The sequence below is a fragment of the Carcharhinus amblyrhynchos genome, chromosome 14 (genome assembly GCF_965287045.1).
Source record: "Carcharhinus amblyrhynchos chromosome 14, sCarAmb.v2.hapA, whole genome shotgun sequence".
Classification (NCBI taxonomy): Eukaryota; Metazoa; Chordata; class Chondrichthyes; order Carcharhiniformes; family Carcharhinidae; genus Carcharhinus; species Carcharhinus amblyrhynchos.
Genome location: NC_137337.1, coordinates 20,530,057 through 20,547,126, shown reverse-complemented (window position 1 = coordinate 20,547,126; position 17,070 = coordinate 20,530,057). Strand labels below are relative to the sequence as shown.

The 17,070-nt window shown below is 45.0% G+C and overlaps 1 protein-coding gene across 1 annotated transcript in view; it reads right to left on the bottom strand.

Annotated features, from left to right (window-relative positions):
* Window positions 1–17,070, bottom strand: part of itpk1a (inositol-tetrakisphosphate 1-kinase a) — a 201,508-nt gene that overhangs the window by 39,584 nt on the left and 144,854 nt on the right. The window contains exons 6-7 of the mRNA XM_080202372.1: window positions 1,818–1,916; window positions 516–556 (exon numbers count right to left, since the gene is read on the bottom strand). Of these exons, the coding sequence (XP_080058498.1) occupies window positions 516–556; window positions 1,818–1,916 (140 nt within the window). The remainder of the gene's footprint in view (window positions 1–515; window positions 557–1,817; window positions 1,917–17,070) is intronic.

Here is a 17,070-nt window from a genome sequence, read left to right as displayed (position 1 = left end):
ATCTTATATGTCTCTACAAGATCCCCCCTCATCCTTCTAAACTCCAACGAGTACAGACTATTTAGTCTCTCTTCATAGTCCAACCCCCTCATCTCCGGTATCAGCCTAGTGATACCTAGTACTTTAATGTCTAGAAGTTCTGGCAGTATTGCAGCACATGCATGTTAACAGGAGGTTCATGAGAAAAATGAGTCAAAGATATTTTTAATAAATATCTCAAAGCCCATCGGTATAAAAATAATCCTCAGTGAAAATTCTCTCAGACAAAATGGGTCTGACTGGAACTGCCTATCATTCATCCCTGTGCTATGGGAATAACCATGTCAGGATTATATAAAAAAAAGTATCAGATTGATCAAAATATGGATTCTTCTCAGAAATATCTAACCAGAATCTTTCAATTCTTAAACCGTTCACAGAAACATCAAGGATTGGGCAGAGTCTTCAGGTAAACTGGATCTCAGTGCACCAAAATTATTTGAGCAAATCCACTCTTGTCTTTGGTTGTTACTCACCTCATGAGAGTTGGTGCCATGTGCCACTCTGGTTTTGCAAACTATAAAAAGAAACAAAAGATAATTAACAGCCTCGGAGTGACAGAGGCAATAGCCTGCTAACCCCTCCCACCACACTCCTTCACCAAGCTCATTTATCAAGGCTGGGTTTGACCACAGAAGCAACAACATTGACCCAGGTTCGAATCCCACCACGGCATATGGTGGAATTTGAATTCAACAAAAAAATATCTGGTATTAAGAATTTACTGATGACCACGAGACTATTGTCAGAAATACTGATCTGGTTCTCAAATATCCTCTAGGGAAAGAAATCTGCCGTTTTTACCAATCTGGCCTACATGTGACTCCAGAGCCACAGCAATGTGGTTGGCTCTCAACTGCCCTCCAAAATGGCCAAGCTAAGGGCAACTAGGGCTGGGCAATAAGTGCTGGCCAGCCAGCGATGCCCATGTCCCATGAATGAATAATAAAACAGAAGTTCCACTCATTAAACTTTGGGCCAACTGACCTGGTCAATGTCAAGACAGATCAACCAACCTGAACATCCAATCGCGTAGAGTTAGTGGCCATTCAGCCTAACCAGCCTATGATAGTATTTATGCCTTCACCCATCTTTGCTTTACTAAGTCCATCAACGAGCCACAGAAAAAGCTGTTGATATTGGCAGGGCTGGCCAGCAGTCATTGGCATGGGAATGTGAGGTCATTTGTGTCCTTGATCCCACAGATTTAATATTAGACCATAACCCAGCCAGAACAGGGTCAAGCTAAGGCTAGAAGGGAGGGAGGAAATGAAATAACAAAATAGGAGGGAATCAAGTGCTCCCAGACTATTCTGGGGTACTTCTCTGACAAAATGGCTGTAGATTGACAGGAGATAATTTGCATAACCAGCTGGATATGAGGAGGGGGTGTCAGGAGGTAAGCCAGAAATAATATACAGCAATCATTCCAAAGCAACGTTTTTAAATGCTGGAAGGAACTATTTCTGATGGTGGGACAGGACCAGGCAGGGGCAGCTCCCCCCAGCTTACCAGAAGGCAGACAGCTATATTTATTTACAGGCCTCTTTGGCAAGACCACTTGTACTGATTCCAAAACACAATCGCAATTCATGCTCTCCATATATAGATGCTGCCTCAAGGAGTTTATTCCAATCAATCAAAGTCCACTTCAAAATTGTTACTGCAAAATATTGGGACTGATTTATGACAAAATGGCCTAAATTTAATAGCAACGCGGGAAGCGCAGCAAGTCTGTGGCTGTTGCTTGCACATTCTCTTAGCTTCAAAACACTTACTGAAGGGGAATGTCAGTTTGTGCTTCTCAATCTCTGCCATCGTGTCCTCCCCACACTGACTGCTGAGCTCCATAAAGGGAGGGGAACAAACGCGTTCATCTGCAAGAGAAGGAGAATTCATTAATTTCAACACGAATGTGATCAGGTGCATTCAGCTGCAGACGGCAGGACACTGAAACCTTTTGACAAAATATTTCAGCCACATCTTGAGAGGCAAGTGAGCGTACTGGGGAGAAGACATAACAGTAAGGTGCGTCATTGCTGCACAGTGTGGCAAAGGATGTTAGAGAGAGTCAAAAACAAGAAAATGCTGCAAAAATCTCAGCTGGTCTGAGCATCTGGAAAGAGAGAACAGAGCCAACATTTTGAGTGTGGATGATGCTTCGTTAGAGCTGACGAAGCTGATTTTCCACAACTGCTGTCAAACCTGCTGAGATTTTCCAGCATTCTCTGTTTTTGTTTCAGATTCCAGCATCCGCAGTATTGAGAGGTTCCTCCTTGGTGCCAAAAACACTGCCTTCCACACAATCAACACCAAAAGGTCGTGAATGTAGCCCAATCCGTCACGCAAACCAGCCTCCTATCCACTGACTCTGCCTACATGTCCTGCTGCCATGTGAAAGCAGCCAGCATAATTAAGGACCCCACGCATTCTCTCCTCCACCTTCTTTCTTAACGAAAATGATACAAAAGTCTGAGGTCACGTACCAATCGACTCAAGAACAGCTTCTTCCCACCTGCTGTCAGACTTTTGAATGAACCTACCTCGCATTAAGTTGATCTTTCTCCACACCCTAGCCATGACTGTAACACTACATTCTGTACTCTCTCCTTTCCTTCTTTATGAATGGTATGCTTTGTCTGTATAGCGCGCAAGAAACAACACTTATCACTGCATACTAATACATGTGACAATAATAAATCAAATCAAAAAATCTTCACAGTGCCATCAGTACTATCACTTTTGCATTATGCAGAAGGATAGTTAGTTATAATTTTACAACAGTTCAGATATTTTTACAGTTGCTTCAACAAGTGTGGCGGTACTCTGATGGGTAACAGCATGGGTCAGGAGTCAAAGTAATGAACTCATGCCCACAGACTGAAGATTGGTAGCTATGGCAAATCACTATGCGAGGGACAGACTCGATAAACCAGCCAGTCTTTCCTGCCTTGGCTTTGGAGGGATCGTTCACTGAATGATTCACTCTCACACCCAGTTAAGTTTGAATCCAAGAGAAAACAGCGAGCAAGTGGGATTAGTTTCTTATTGCTCCAGCAAAAAGTCGATGGGACAAATGGCCTCCCTTCTGCTCTTTACATTCTCCCCCATCCTATCCCATAACCACATGCATTTACCATGGTTAATCTCCCAAGATTACACATCTTTGGATACTAAGGGGCAATTTTGCATGGCCAATTCACCTAACCTGTACAGCTGTGGGACGGAACTGGAGCACCCAGAGCAAACTCTTGCAGGCATGTGCAGACTCCACACTGACGGTAATCCAAGGGTGGAGTCGAAGCCAGATCCCTGGCGCAGTGAGACAGCAGTGCCAACCATACCTCATGGTTGCAGGTACACAGCTAACCATAAATAGCACTGGGATCTCACGGAGGGGCAGGATGATTCACCTTTCATTCAATGTTACATCAATTCATTTGTTTCCTGCAACATAAAAGTAGCCGCGTTCTCAAGGCTACAAAGTGTTCAGAAGAACTCATTTACTGATGTCAAGAATTCAAGTGGAAAGGAGGGACCTGCATGAAAACATAACCCATATTTCACATCACTGCCCTGACCTATTCCATTGGTCAAATTGCAAATTCCTCACTCAGTGAAATACTGATCCTCAAGTGCAACGCTGTGTCAAACAGTGTCAAAATAAATCAGAATAATGTGAAATCTGCAGGCAGCATACACGACTTGTATACACATTCTTTTGGTTAAAATGGAGAGTGCCTTTTAGAACAATAGAATTCTATTTATTTGGTGTGACTGCAACCATTGTGATAGAGATTAAATGCACATAAAGAAAGTGTTGAATAAACGCCAATGCATTAAATGGTCCTGGCAAAGGGAGCAGAAGTGTCGGGATTTTCTGGAGCTTTCTATGCTTGAAAAAAAAACACAATGGTTTATTTGACGCAATGCATCCAATTTTCATAGAATCCCTACAGCACAGAAGGAGGCCAGTCGGCCCATCGAGTCTGCACCGACCACAATCCCACCCAGGCCCTACCCCGATATCCCTACATATTTACCCACTAATCCCTCTAAACTATGCATCTCACAACACTAAGGGCAATTTTTAACATGGCCACTCAACCTAACTCGCACATCTTTGGACTGTGGGAGGAAACTGGAGCACCCCGAGGAAACCCAGGCAGGCATGGGGAGAATGTGCAAACTCCACACAGACAGTGACCCGAGCCGGGAATCGAACCAGGGTCCCTGGAGCTGTGAAGCAGCAGTGCTAACCACTGTGCTACCGTGCCGCCCATAAATTTTGCATGAGTGTCAATAAGCCTGGACCCCAGCTTAATTTTCCACCAAAGCTAGAACTGCAACAGACTCATCCCATTCCACAAAGCCTAATTTATCTCAGACACCGGAATTTTTCCATCCCCCCCGCCACAGGAATGGTAGTGGGCAAGACACGGATTACGCAAGGGTTCGTTGATCTTGAGCAGGATTTTCCTGACTCTGAACAAGATGGCTAATGACCATAAACACCCTGGTTGGGATTTTCCGGTTTTGGGGCGAACTCGAGCTGGAAATCCCTCCCAGAGTGTTTATCATCATTAGCTGTCCCGTTCAGAGTCAGATCGATCCAGTTACAAATTGAACGGCCTTGCAATTCCCTTTCTCTGTACCCCCCTCGCCCTTTCCGCCAACAACTCTGCTTCAATGGTGCCCCGTCACTTTTATAAAAATAGGATTGCAGCAAATCTCTGGGCATCGCATGGTGTACCATTTGCCCATTTGAGCAAAACCGGTTCATTAATAGACTAGGGCCAGAATTCTCTGATCCACTGCCAGCGAGGACAGAAAATTTGGCACTTAGCCAAATCTCCATTCACTACAGAGGGACTGGAGAATCCCAGCTACGGGCGAGGTCAGAGAATCCAGCCCTAACACCTTCACTTTCCCCTCAAGGAACTTATTCGGTTAAAACAAAAACTCTGATTTGATTTATTATTGTCGCATGTATTGGTATGCAATGAAAAGTATTGTTTCTTGCGCACTATTCAGACAAAGCGTACAGTTCAGAGAGAAGGAGAGAGTGCAGAATGTTACAGTCATAACTAGGGTGTAGAGAAAGATCAATTCAATGCAAGGTCGATCTATTCAAAAGCCTGATGGCAGCAGGGAAGAAGCTGTTCTTCAGTCGGTTGGCACGTGACCTCAGATTTTTGTAACTTCTTCCTGGTGAAAGAAGGTGCAAGAGAGTATATTCTGAAAAGTAGAGGCATTGGTGGGCTTTCTTAATATAGTGTCAGCATGGTGGGGGGACCAGAACTGATAGTTGGTGATCTGGACACCAAAAAATCTGAAGCTCTCAACCATTTCTGCTTCATCCCCATTGATGTAGACAGGGGCATGTTCTTCTTTACGCTTCCTGAAGTCAATGACAATCTCCTTTATTTTGTTAACATTGTGGGAGAGATTATTGTTGCCGCACCAGATTCTCAATCTCATTTCTGTACTCTGTCTCATCATTGTTCGAGATCTGACCCACTACGATGTTGCTGGAAAATCTCTGCAGGTCTGACAGCATCAGCGGACAGAGAACAGAGCCAATGTTTCGAGTCTGGTTAAATTAAATCCTTTATTGATTCTGGTTCTTCAATAATCAAACCTAGTTTACACAGTATACATAGCTGTGGAGTCATAGAACCCCTACAGTACACAAGGAGGCCATTCAGCCCATCAAGTTTGCACTGACAACAATTCCACACATGCCCTATCTCCTTCAGCCCATGCGTTCACCCTGCCTCGAGGCTGCATTCAGCTCCGTGATGACCAAGTACAGAAGCCCATGCTTACCAGGATGATCCTCCACTCTGCTCCCCGATTGGTTCCGAGTCATGTGACCCTCACTCTGCAGACAATTATCTTAAATGGACAACCATCACACTTGATGATACTCACAATTCAGCAATTAAATAGCCGAATTACAAACCATCTACCCCTCTGTTTTAAAGTGTTAAAGAATCAGAGTTGGTGCTGATTAGTTATGTGTTTGAAAGCCAGATTAGACCCTATGTAATATCCCAGTTTGTGATACAGAATGCAAATACATCCTGCTGCCATTTAAATCCCTGGCAAACATTACTCCAACTGCAGGCAAAGACAGGTCCTTGTCCACAAATTCCCCGTGTTTGACAGACGGAGTCGCTCACATGACTGTCCAAGAAAGCCTTAAATACTGCCAGCAATCTACTGACGAAAGCCAACACGATTCACTATGAATTCCAGCCCACTTTGAAATTCCTTCTCCCAAAAACTTCCTGTTGGCAAGCGCGATGGCAAAGTGGTAGGAAATTCTGCTCCTGTCACTAGAAATTATTGTAATTAGGGAAGGGGGTGGAGGTGGGATGGGGTGTCAGGAAGCTCAAACTCTGCTCGTTTTCAGCCCTCCCTAAGGGACCAAAAGAGGGGCGGGTGATCTTCCCGGCATGTACACAGAACACAGAGATTGGTGCTTGCACACTAGCGTCCTCAGCAGCCGCTTTCCAGCAAGAGTAGATTCTGTCTACTCCCTCTACTGGCGTGAATCACACTTTGCCTCTATTTTTACACTACATACTACAAGATCACATCAAAGAACTTGCCAAAAAAAAGGACATGATTCTCTCCCGTTTTCATGCTCGTTTGGCACTTAGAATGGTTTTTGATATGTGGCATGCCAGCTGATTAATAGATACTACATTGGCACACTGCCCACAGAAGGTGGGGCATGGGAATGGGACAGAGGAAGAAGATAGATTTACGACAGCAAGCAAAAATAGGATTCCCTGAGTACTGCCTTGAGAAGGATTTATTTAGACACCTGCCGGGGAAAGGATTAGGCTTGGATACAATGCCCCTCACGGACAGATAAACTGCTGGTACTCCCAAATCTGGGCTCTCAACTATTTTGGGCTAAGTACCAGAAGCTAGTCAGTGCTAAGGAGCTGCAGTGGAGAGGGGAACATAACATTTCCAGTCTCCCTGCATTTCCTTGCTGCCAAGACTTTACAATCATTTCCACGATCACTCAAGGAGGTGGGGAATAGTTGGCAACATTCGTGTTTCCCTCATCGACGGGGAATGTCTTGCTGCTGTCCGACAAATTAAATTTTTATTTTATTTTATTTTATTTGATTCTAGGTGACTGAGGTTGATCGATGGGGTATGTACTCCTGAGCTGTCAGATATAATAATAATAAGCTGGCAATGAAGTTGAAAGCAGAGCTAATGAGGAGTTTATTTACAGGTATAAAGATGAAAAGGGGGCCGGGGGATGGTATCAGAGCAGGATGCAGACATCAACTGATGACACATGGAGAGTAGAATCATAGAATCCCTACAGTGCAGAAGGAGGCCATTTGGCCCATCAAGCCTGCAACGACATTACTGCCACCCAGACCCTATTCCTGTAACCCCACACATTTATCCTGCTAATCCCCCTGATACTAAAGGGCAATTTAGCATGGCCAATCCATCAACCCACACATCTTTGGGCGTGGGACGAAACCAGAGCACCCTGAGGAAACCCACACAGAGATGGGGAGAATGTGCAAACTCCACACAATCACCCAAGGCCGGAATGGAACTCGGGTCCCTGGCGCTGAGAGGCAGCAGTGCTAACCATTGTGACCCATTAGGTACATTCAATGTACCTTCCAAGTTGGTTGACAGAGTGTTCAAAAGCTTCTTTTTGAACGTCCATGGATTTAAGTATCATCAGGGTTGTGGTGGTGGGGTGACGGTGGTGGGAGGGAGCACTCTCCTCTGATTTTTTTAAGCACATTAAGATTTACAACTGTTTGTGGACACTTCTGTGCATGCATCCAGGCATAGGCCAAGCTCTCCTGTGGGGTAGGATAGAGATCCAGCCAGACAGGAGCCTGGTATCTGCCCAGCTGATACCAGAAGAACCTTTATCAATCTGAGACCACTAGCTGCAGTCAAAATTCAGCCTAAAAGACAGAAACAAAATTAAAACTGTTTGATTACAACACACTCAGGGCGAGAGACCATAGATAGTGAACTTGTTTACAGTTCTGCTGTTATCTCCAAGCCTAAGACACAACACAAGTTATCCAATAACAAGCAAAAGGTCATGATTTTACATACAAACCATTGTTTTTTTGGAGTTTGGCAATGGAACACCCCAACTCTGCATGCGATGCAAGGGAGGGACATCAGTTGGATATGCCAGTTAAGGTGGTCTTTTCTGTCAGAATGCACCATATTTGCCAATATGGAGTATGAGAAAATTGGGGAATGGCATTAAACCATGGTGCGCATTTAGAGTGCCAGTGCAGACAGGATGGGCCAAATGGCCTTCCTTCTACACTGTAAAAATATGCAACACTATCTTAGCAAAACAATGACATGCTCACGAACAGAGCACCCTGCCTTCCATTATTATGGAGCCTTTCTGAGTAACTTTTAGAGATGCAATGATGTCCCGTTAAATGAGTGCTGCCCACAGACAGGGCACTGCATAGAATCATACAGTGCAGAGGAGGCCATTCGGCCCATTGTGTCTGCACCGACCACAATCCCACCCAGGCCCAATACCCCATAACCCCATGCATTTACCTTAGCTGGTTCCCCTGACACTAAGGGGCAATGTAGCATGACCAATCCACCCAACCTGCGCATCTATGGACTTTCTCACAATGAAAACCATCTGTAACTTTTCCAATCTGTCCACACAACTTCCAATTATCAATGTCACAAATTTGGCACAACAGACTGAGCATGACATTAACATTAAAAAAAAAATCACATTAAAAGCAATCTGTACTTCAGATTGTATTTGACTAAAGCCAATAGGTCTGGCTATGAGTTAGGAATCAGATTTAATTAACAGCCGAACAGTGCATAAACATTTGTCTAATATAGCAATCATAACTTGATCAGTTCGATGCAGTGCTTAAAAGGAAAAAATGTGGAACAGCTCCTAAAACTCCAGATTTAGGTCAGACTGACTTCAATGGCATCAGACACAGGCTCTCCATAGTAAACCGGACACATTTGTTAACTGGCAACAATAACAGAAAGTAAGTAAAAGGTGTTCAAAAAAACAATGTGATCACAGAATCCTGTTAGTGCAGAAGGAGGCCATTTGGCCCTTCGAACCTGCACCGACCACAACCCCACCTATTCCCATAACCCCTCATATTTACCCTGCTAATCCCCTGACACTAAGGGGCAATTAAGCATGGCCAATCAATCTAACCCGCTGGACTGTGGGAGGAAACCCACGCAGACACAGGAAGAACATGCAAACTCTACACACCCTAAAGGGCAAAAACTGCACCTTCTAGAAAGATAGCAATAAACAACGAAAGAGGTAAGAAACACCTAAAAACTCAGAACGAAAGAACAGATTAAAACAAAAAACATAGCACAGATCATGGCAAATTGGAAAAGTACAAAGAACAGCAAAAATAATAACTACAAAATGCAAGCATGTGAAGAAATATCAAATTAAGCATTTATATTAAGAAATAGAGAGCGTTCAGGAACAATGTGGATTCCTTAAAAACTGATTACAGTTAAACTGCCATTGGAAAAAAGAAAAATGATGGGCGTGTGTGGGATTGCTGTTGGTGCAGGCTTGATGGGCCAAATGGCCTCCTTCTGTACTGCAGGGATTCTATGATTCTAATGAGTCACCTTTCCTGCACTGGCAGTGCAGCTCGGTATCACGACAAAAGCAAACGACAGCCACAGACCATGTTACGAGCAGTCCCTCCTCCCCTATCCCTGTCAGAGCTTAACAGCAGCACCCCGTGTGTTCACCCTCACCCCCACTTCCTGGTTGACCCGACATTCCCAAGATGAACAGGCCCAAATCCTCCTCCTTGCTCCTCTCAAGCCAGGAGCACAGCTGAAACATGCATTCTGGCCTAGCCAGGAAAGGATGCCCCGAGGCATGGCACATTGGGGAGGCCATGCAGACGCTACGACAACGGATGAATGAACATCGCTCGACAATCACCAGGCAAGAGTGTTCTCTTCCTGTTGGCAAACCCTTCAGCAGTCACCGGCATTCGGCCTCTGATCATCGGGTAAACGTTCTCCAAGGCGGCCTTCATGACACATGACACTGCAGAATGGCTAAGCAGAGACTGATAGCCAAGCTCCGCACACATGAGGACGGCCTCAACCAGGATCTTGGGTTCATGTCACACTAGTCGTAACCTCCGTGGCTTGCCTAGGCTTATAACATCTCACTTACTGTCCTGTGTGGAGACAATTCGCATCTCTTTAACCTATGCTTAACGCTATCTCCACTCACATTGTCTGCACTTTTAAGGCTTGATTAGCTGTAAAGTCTCACATTCTAATCAGTATTCTGTAAACCGAGTGTGTGCCTTTCTATGCCCTGTTTGTGATCAGAACTCCCCACTCACCTGACGAAGGAGCAGCGCTCCAAAAGCTAGCGGCTTTTGCTACCAAACAAACCTGTTGGACTTTAACCTGGTGCTGTGAGACTTCTTGCTATCCAAAAAACGGAGGGAATTTCACAGTAACTTCACTGCAGTGTAATATAAGCCTTACTTGTGACTAATAAATAAACTAACTTTTTAAAGCATTTAATTGAGTTCACGCCAGCGAACAATGAGGTGAAATTAAAGCACCCTTTGAGCAGCAGTAGCGGCTCATGAACTTTCTGCTAGCTTAATATTGCACACAAACAATAGGCTCACTGTTACCCTGGCAGAGTCAGCTGTGACAATATGGCAGTACAGCCATTTCAAACTGGCAACCTGTGTGAACTCCCCATGATACTGCTTGCTTACTTTATTTACTGTGGTATTCTACTTAATAGCCCTGGCTATCACTCAGCTCCACAGTGCACTGTTCATAAAAGAATGTAAATAACACGAACAGATGAAATACTGTTCAGCGGCCTTCAGGAGCCAGCAGGTGAGCAAAGACTGTGAGCATAAATTATTTTATTGCACGCTCGTGACCTGGTTGGGCCTTGGTTCATATGAAAGACAAATGAATCCATCAGGACAAGTTCAAGGGCGACCGTTGCTTCCCAAGATAAATGCATTTATACGGGAGCATTAACAGGAAACAAGAGCAGGAGATTGGGCACAGATTTATGAGGAAAAAAAAACATTCGGTAACCTTGGAGGAGCAAGAAATGTTTAGATATGGGATAGTGTTTGCAGAGGACAAAGAAGGAGTCGAGGTTGGGGGTTTTATTGCAAGGAGATGGTTCCTGGTTATTAAGCATTGCTCCTCCCGTCCCCATTAAAAAACACCATTGTCACCCTCCTACTTGTAAATTAATAATAAGGCCAAGGTAAGTGAGAGTAAACTGACCGGAAGAGTTTATTAGCACGTCTTTATCCTAACACAATCAGCATGAGATTGGCTAGGCAAGCTTCAGCTCGAGACCCAGGTTAACTGACCCATTTTCTGAAAGGAACATGCCCCAAAAGGTCTACAGATGAACACAGGGCAGGGGTTCACACACACATGGTTGGGGGAGCTGTGAGAACCTTTGATGCTGGCAGTGAGAGGGGTCCCAATGATACTGGCAGTTCAACGCAGGGCGGGGAGGGGCTATAATGTCAATGTTAGTGGTGGGGTCCTTTAGGTTAATCTTTATAAAGGGCAGCCCTATCTCTGAGGAAGAGATCTTGCTGGTGTCTTTAGGTCCCAACTCTCATATTCATGATGCAACTCATACCCCCAACCCCCAAAGAAATTGCGATCAGGATTGTGCCCACATACCTAACGGGAATCATGCCACTTAGTCATTTCTTTTGGAGGATTGGGCCCCATGTCTCCATTACACAGACAATAGTTAATATCAGCTCCTTGCTACATGATGTTGGGTAGATTCAGCGATTTATCTCAGTAGCAGCTTATCTGCTCAGGCTGAACACAGAGTTTCCTCGAGTGTCAAGATGCAATCTTTTCCACTGGCCTCTAGAACAACAGCCTTGTTATCTGATTGTGGCGAGAAAGCTGAGATCATTACATGTAGGCTTCTCTTCTGCTGACAGCGAGTGCGAACAATAAGACCACATTCCAGATTTGTTAGGCTAATGATGTGCTGTAGCCTTCAATGAACGCATCATGATTAAGAGGCAGAGCTCTTCTCCAAAGCACGTCCCTGGATATGCTCTGAAACTGTTCCATTCCTAAACCAGAGAACTGCAACGGAACGGCAGTTTACAAAGGGACGTGCTGTAAAAATTGATTCACGTCCCAAGTTCACAACAGTAAACCAGCAATAAAATGGTACTAGTTTCATAAGTCAGGTTCTGGTATTTAGAAGGATGTAGGGATAATTTATAATGCACTTTATCACATCTAAAATAACGTGACGGGGTGGCAATGCAAACACTGTTCATCAGAGCTGATGTTCTCTTTAACTATAAAGATTAAAAAAGGGAGAACACAGATTAGTTGGGCTGAATAACCTGCTTCTGCCATGTAACAGTGGAAAAAAAGAGCTTAAAACTTGTGTTCATTTAAGATGTCAGATGTTAAAGAGAGTGAGCAGGCCTAAAGGTTTGAGGTTTCCTCAGCTGGTCCTTCCCATGGTTACATATTAGTTATTGCATGTCATGATGGGTTGTAGGGTCGGAGATCTCACAATCAATTCTGAGATACCTTCACGGGTGTGAGAATGGATGTGGATCAAGACAATGCATTGGTTAGCATTGCTAACACAAGCCGACACACACAGAAGCACAATGCTGGAGTGGGGTTTCAAACAACTGCATGAGCTTGTTAAATAATGTCAGTTTCAGCTCATCGAGTCTACACCGACAACAATCCCACCCAGGTCCTATCCCCGTATTTACCTGCTAATCCCTCTAACCTATGCATCCCAGGACGCCAAGGGGCAATTTGGCATGGTCAATGCATCTAACCCGCACATCTTTGGACTGTGGAAGGAAACTGGAGCATCCGGAGGAAACCAACGCAGACACGGGGAGAACATGCAAACTCCACACACTGGTCCAAGCCGGGAATTGGACCCCAGTCCCTGGAGCAGTGAGGCAGCAGTGCTAACCACCATGCCGCCGCCATCTTGCTCAAGCAGTGAAGATGCCAATCCAGTCTTCACGTTATACTCTGTACTGGTGCGCAGTTGGGAATGCTGCGAGGAACAGCTCTCTTGCAATACTCCTGTCAGTTAGCAACATGGCAGGTGGACTCCCCATGAGGGGAGATGTTGTGCCAATCCAACAGGCTTGTTATTTGATTTGACCGGTGATGTGGGCTCATTTTGGATCTGGCAGGCCCGTTCTGAGGAAAACAAATGAAAATTCTCTTCAAGGTGATATTTTCTCTTTGTAAATATGGCCTCAGCTTACGTCAAATCTGCAGCATTCAACTCAACACTGTTGATGCTCCAAAAGAGAGTCCTCCCACCCCTTTCCATCAAAGTGCGCAGCACATTCAGTACTCGAATCATAGAACCCCTACAGTGCAGAAGGAAGCCTTCAGCCCATCGAGTCTGCACTGACAACAATCCCACCCAGAACCTATTCCCGTAACCCCACATACTTACCCCACTAATCCCTCTAACCTATGCATCCCGGGACACTAAGGGGCAATTTAGCACGGCCAATCAACTTAACCCACACATCTTTGGACTGAGAGAGAAAACTGGAGCACCCGGAGGAAACCCACGCAGACTCAGGGAGAACATACAAACTCCACATGGCACAGCGCCTTTCCAAAGTATGTCCCTGGATAGGCTCTGAAACTGTTCCATTCCTAAACAGTGACCCAAGCCGGGAATTGAACCCAGGTCCCTGGCGCTGTGAGGCAGCAGTGCTAACAACTGTGCCGCTCAGGACTATGCTGGCCGGCTAGTAGTCTATTCCCACTTTCCAGCCTTGGCCGCAGCTTTGTAGGTCAGATGCACGTGCAAGTGAATAACACCAAGGGTTTCTACCTCTATAATCCTCTAAGATGAGGAATTCCAGACTTCCTTCTCCTCTGGAAGCAAAGGTTTCCTCTCCAACACCATCAACAGCTCCCACCTCTTACTCTACATCTCTGACCACTGGTTATAAACCACAGAAACAAAGGGATTAGGAACCTTCTATCAGATTAGTCAGTGGCTCTGTTAGTCCTGGCAGTGCCAAGAGTGCCTTAGGGGGCAGTGCCCAGACTGCAAGAGGGAGGATGCCATCAATCCTGGAGTCTGGTGAGTCCAGAAGGGTTTGGGAAGCTTAGAGTGGTGGTGGGTTTAAGATGGGAGGGAGAAGGGGGAGGCAGTGGAATCCAATCTTATGGGGCAAACCCCCGATCAGAAAAGGACAGCCCCCCAAAGATAGAAACCCCATTAATTCACACCCATTAATTTGGCACTCCACTGCACCCTCCCCCACCCATCCTAATCAAATGATTAGAGGGGGAAGCCATTTCCTCACCCAATGAAACAAAATCATTCAGCCCAATGGCTGTGTTGGCTCTCAAAAGCAACAATTTACTTCATGCCATTCCTCTACAGCCCTGTACAGGCACAGTGGTTAGCACTGCCGTGTCCAGCGCCAGGGACCCGCATTAAATTTTGGCCTGGGGTCACTGTCTATGTGGAGTTTGCACATTCTCCCCATGTCTGCGTGGGTTTCCTCTGGGTGCTCCTCCCATACTCCAAAGATGTGCAGGTTGGATTGATTGGCCATGCTAAATTGCCCCTTAATATCAGGAGGATTGGCAAGGTGAGTGTGTGGGTTATGGGAATAGGGCCTGGGTGGGATTGTGGTCGGTGCGGACTCGATGGGCCAAATGGCCTCCTTCTGCATTGTAGGGGTTCTATGACATTCTTCCTTTTCAACAGTAATCCAATTCCTCCTTAGATTGCTCAATTAAACCTGCTGCCACCACACATCCTGGCAGTGCATTCTGTATTCTAACCACTCACTGTGTTTTCCCAAATGTCACCATTGCATCTTTTGCCAAGTATTTTAAATCTGTGCCAATGGCTCTCGATGCTTCCAGCTTCCACCTATAGGAACAGTTTTTCCCTATCTGCTCTGTTCAGATCACTCATGATCTCCTCTCAACCTTCTCCAAGGAAAACAGCTCCCGATTTCTCCAATCTATTTACGTAACTTAAGTTTCTCATTCCTGGAATCATTCTTCTGCACCCTCTCCAATGCCTTCACATCCATCCTCAAGTGTGACGTCCAGAAGTAGACACAATACTCCAGTTGAGGCCTAACTAGTGTCTTCTACAAATTTAACATAACTTCCTTGCTTTACTCTGTTTTCCCCATTAATAAAACCTGGATGCTTTGCTAACCATGCTCTCAACCTGTCCGACCAACTCAGCTAACAAAGGAAAATATCCTGTATGCTTTCTTAGCCATCTTATCTACCTGTCCTGCTGTCTTCAGATATATTTGTGGATATGCACTTCAAGGTCCCTCTGCCGTTCTTTGCTTCTCACAGTATCCTACAATTCATTGTTTATTCTGTTGCTTTGATGGACCCCTTAAACCCAGTAACTCATGTTTTTCCAGATTGAAAGATGTGCAAAGATGTGCGGGTTAGGTGCATTGGCCACGCTAAATTTTCCTTTAGGGGTCTCGGGATGCTTGGTTAGAGAGATTAGCAGGGTAAATATGTGGGGTTATGGGTTGGGTGGGGTTATTGTCAGTGCAGACTCGATGGGCAGAATGGCCTCTTCCTGCACTATAGGGATTCTTTGATTCTATTCTATTCTGTGAATTTCAATGGTCATTTTTTGCTCACTGATCCATTGATATCTTCCTGCAGTCAACAGTTTTCTTTCTCACCATCAGCCATGCAACTAAATTTTTGTACAATTTACAAACATCATAATTGTATACCCTAAATTTAAGACAACATATAACCAAAAAGGAACTCCATTGGAAACAGCCTCCCAATCATAAAAACGTGTTGACCCCTTTATCCCTTCCACAGACACAATTTTGAATGCAATGTTATTTTTTGATTTATTTTCTGTTAAAAAGCTCATATTAGATAACTTGTAGATAACAATGTGGAGAGGATAGAGAGCTAGGTTGCAATGATGTTCATCAGGCCAAAAACCATGCATGAGACTCAAGGGGAAATATTTACATGAATCATGGTTCCCTGAACACCAGGCAGTGCCAATAAAACAGTGGCACTCATAAAGAATGCCAACCGGACTAGCTAAAGGGAGGCAGGCATAATAAATGAGGGAGATTTCAATGCTTATACACAATGGGTGGAATTTTCCATGCTCCCCCCCCCCCCCCCCCCCACCCCCGTGATGTGTCTTCTGACCCCTCTGCTGTCAACAGGGTTTGCCATTCCATGACCCACTTCCATTACTTTGGGTAGAAATTCACAGGACCTTTTCCTAGAGGTCAACACTGCCTCAGAGCTCCAGGGACCCAGGTTCAATCCGGCCTTGGGTCACTGTCTGTGTGGAGTTGGAACGTTCTCCCCATTGTCCGTGAGGGTTACCTCCGGGTGCTCCGGTTTTCCCCCACAGCCTGACAGCCATGCTGGTTAGGAGCACTGGCCATGCTAAATTCTCCCTCAGTGTACCCGGAGTACAGCGACTAGGGGATTTTCACAGTAACTTCACTGCAGTGTTAATGTAAGCCTACTTGTGACAATGAATAAACTAAAAAAAAACCTTCAGTCATTCCCAGATTTTGTACAGCATCTATCCTTTGTTGTGTCCTCTCTATGCAGTTAACTTGTGGCCGGTGTTATGCTATGCATTTGAATCCAAGTGGAATTAGTTTAAACAGCACAATAGTAATTTCTAAATCTTTCAAACATTCATCCCAATAATCTGGGATGTATTCCAGGTTTACAGGGGGGTAAAGGACAATGTTCTAATTCAACCTGACATCCAGTTCCCTCAAGATAAATGAATCTGGATTCCAGAAGAACGTGTTCAAATCTGTTGCCGAGATTGCTACAGAACCCCATTGACAAGCACTCCGGGCACTGCTTCATGCGAGTACTTGCTATTTGCGAAACAATCTTCTGTCTTTCACTTCTAAAATCAGG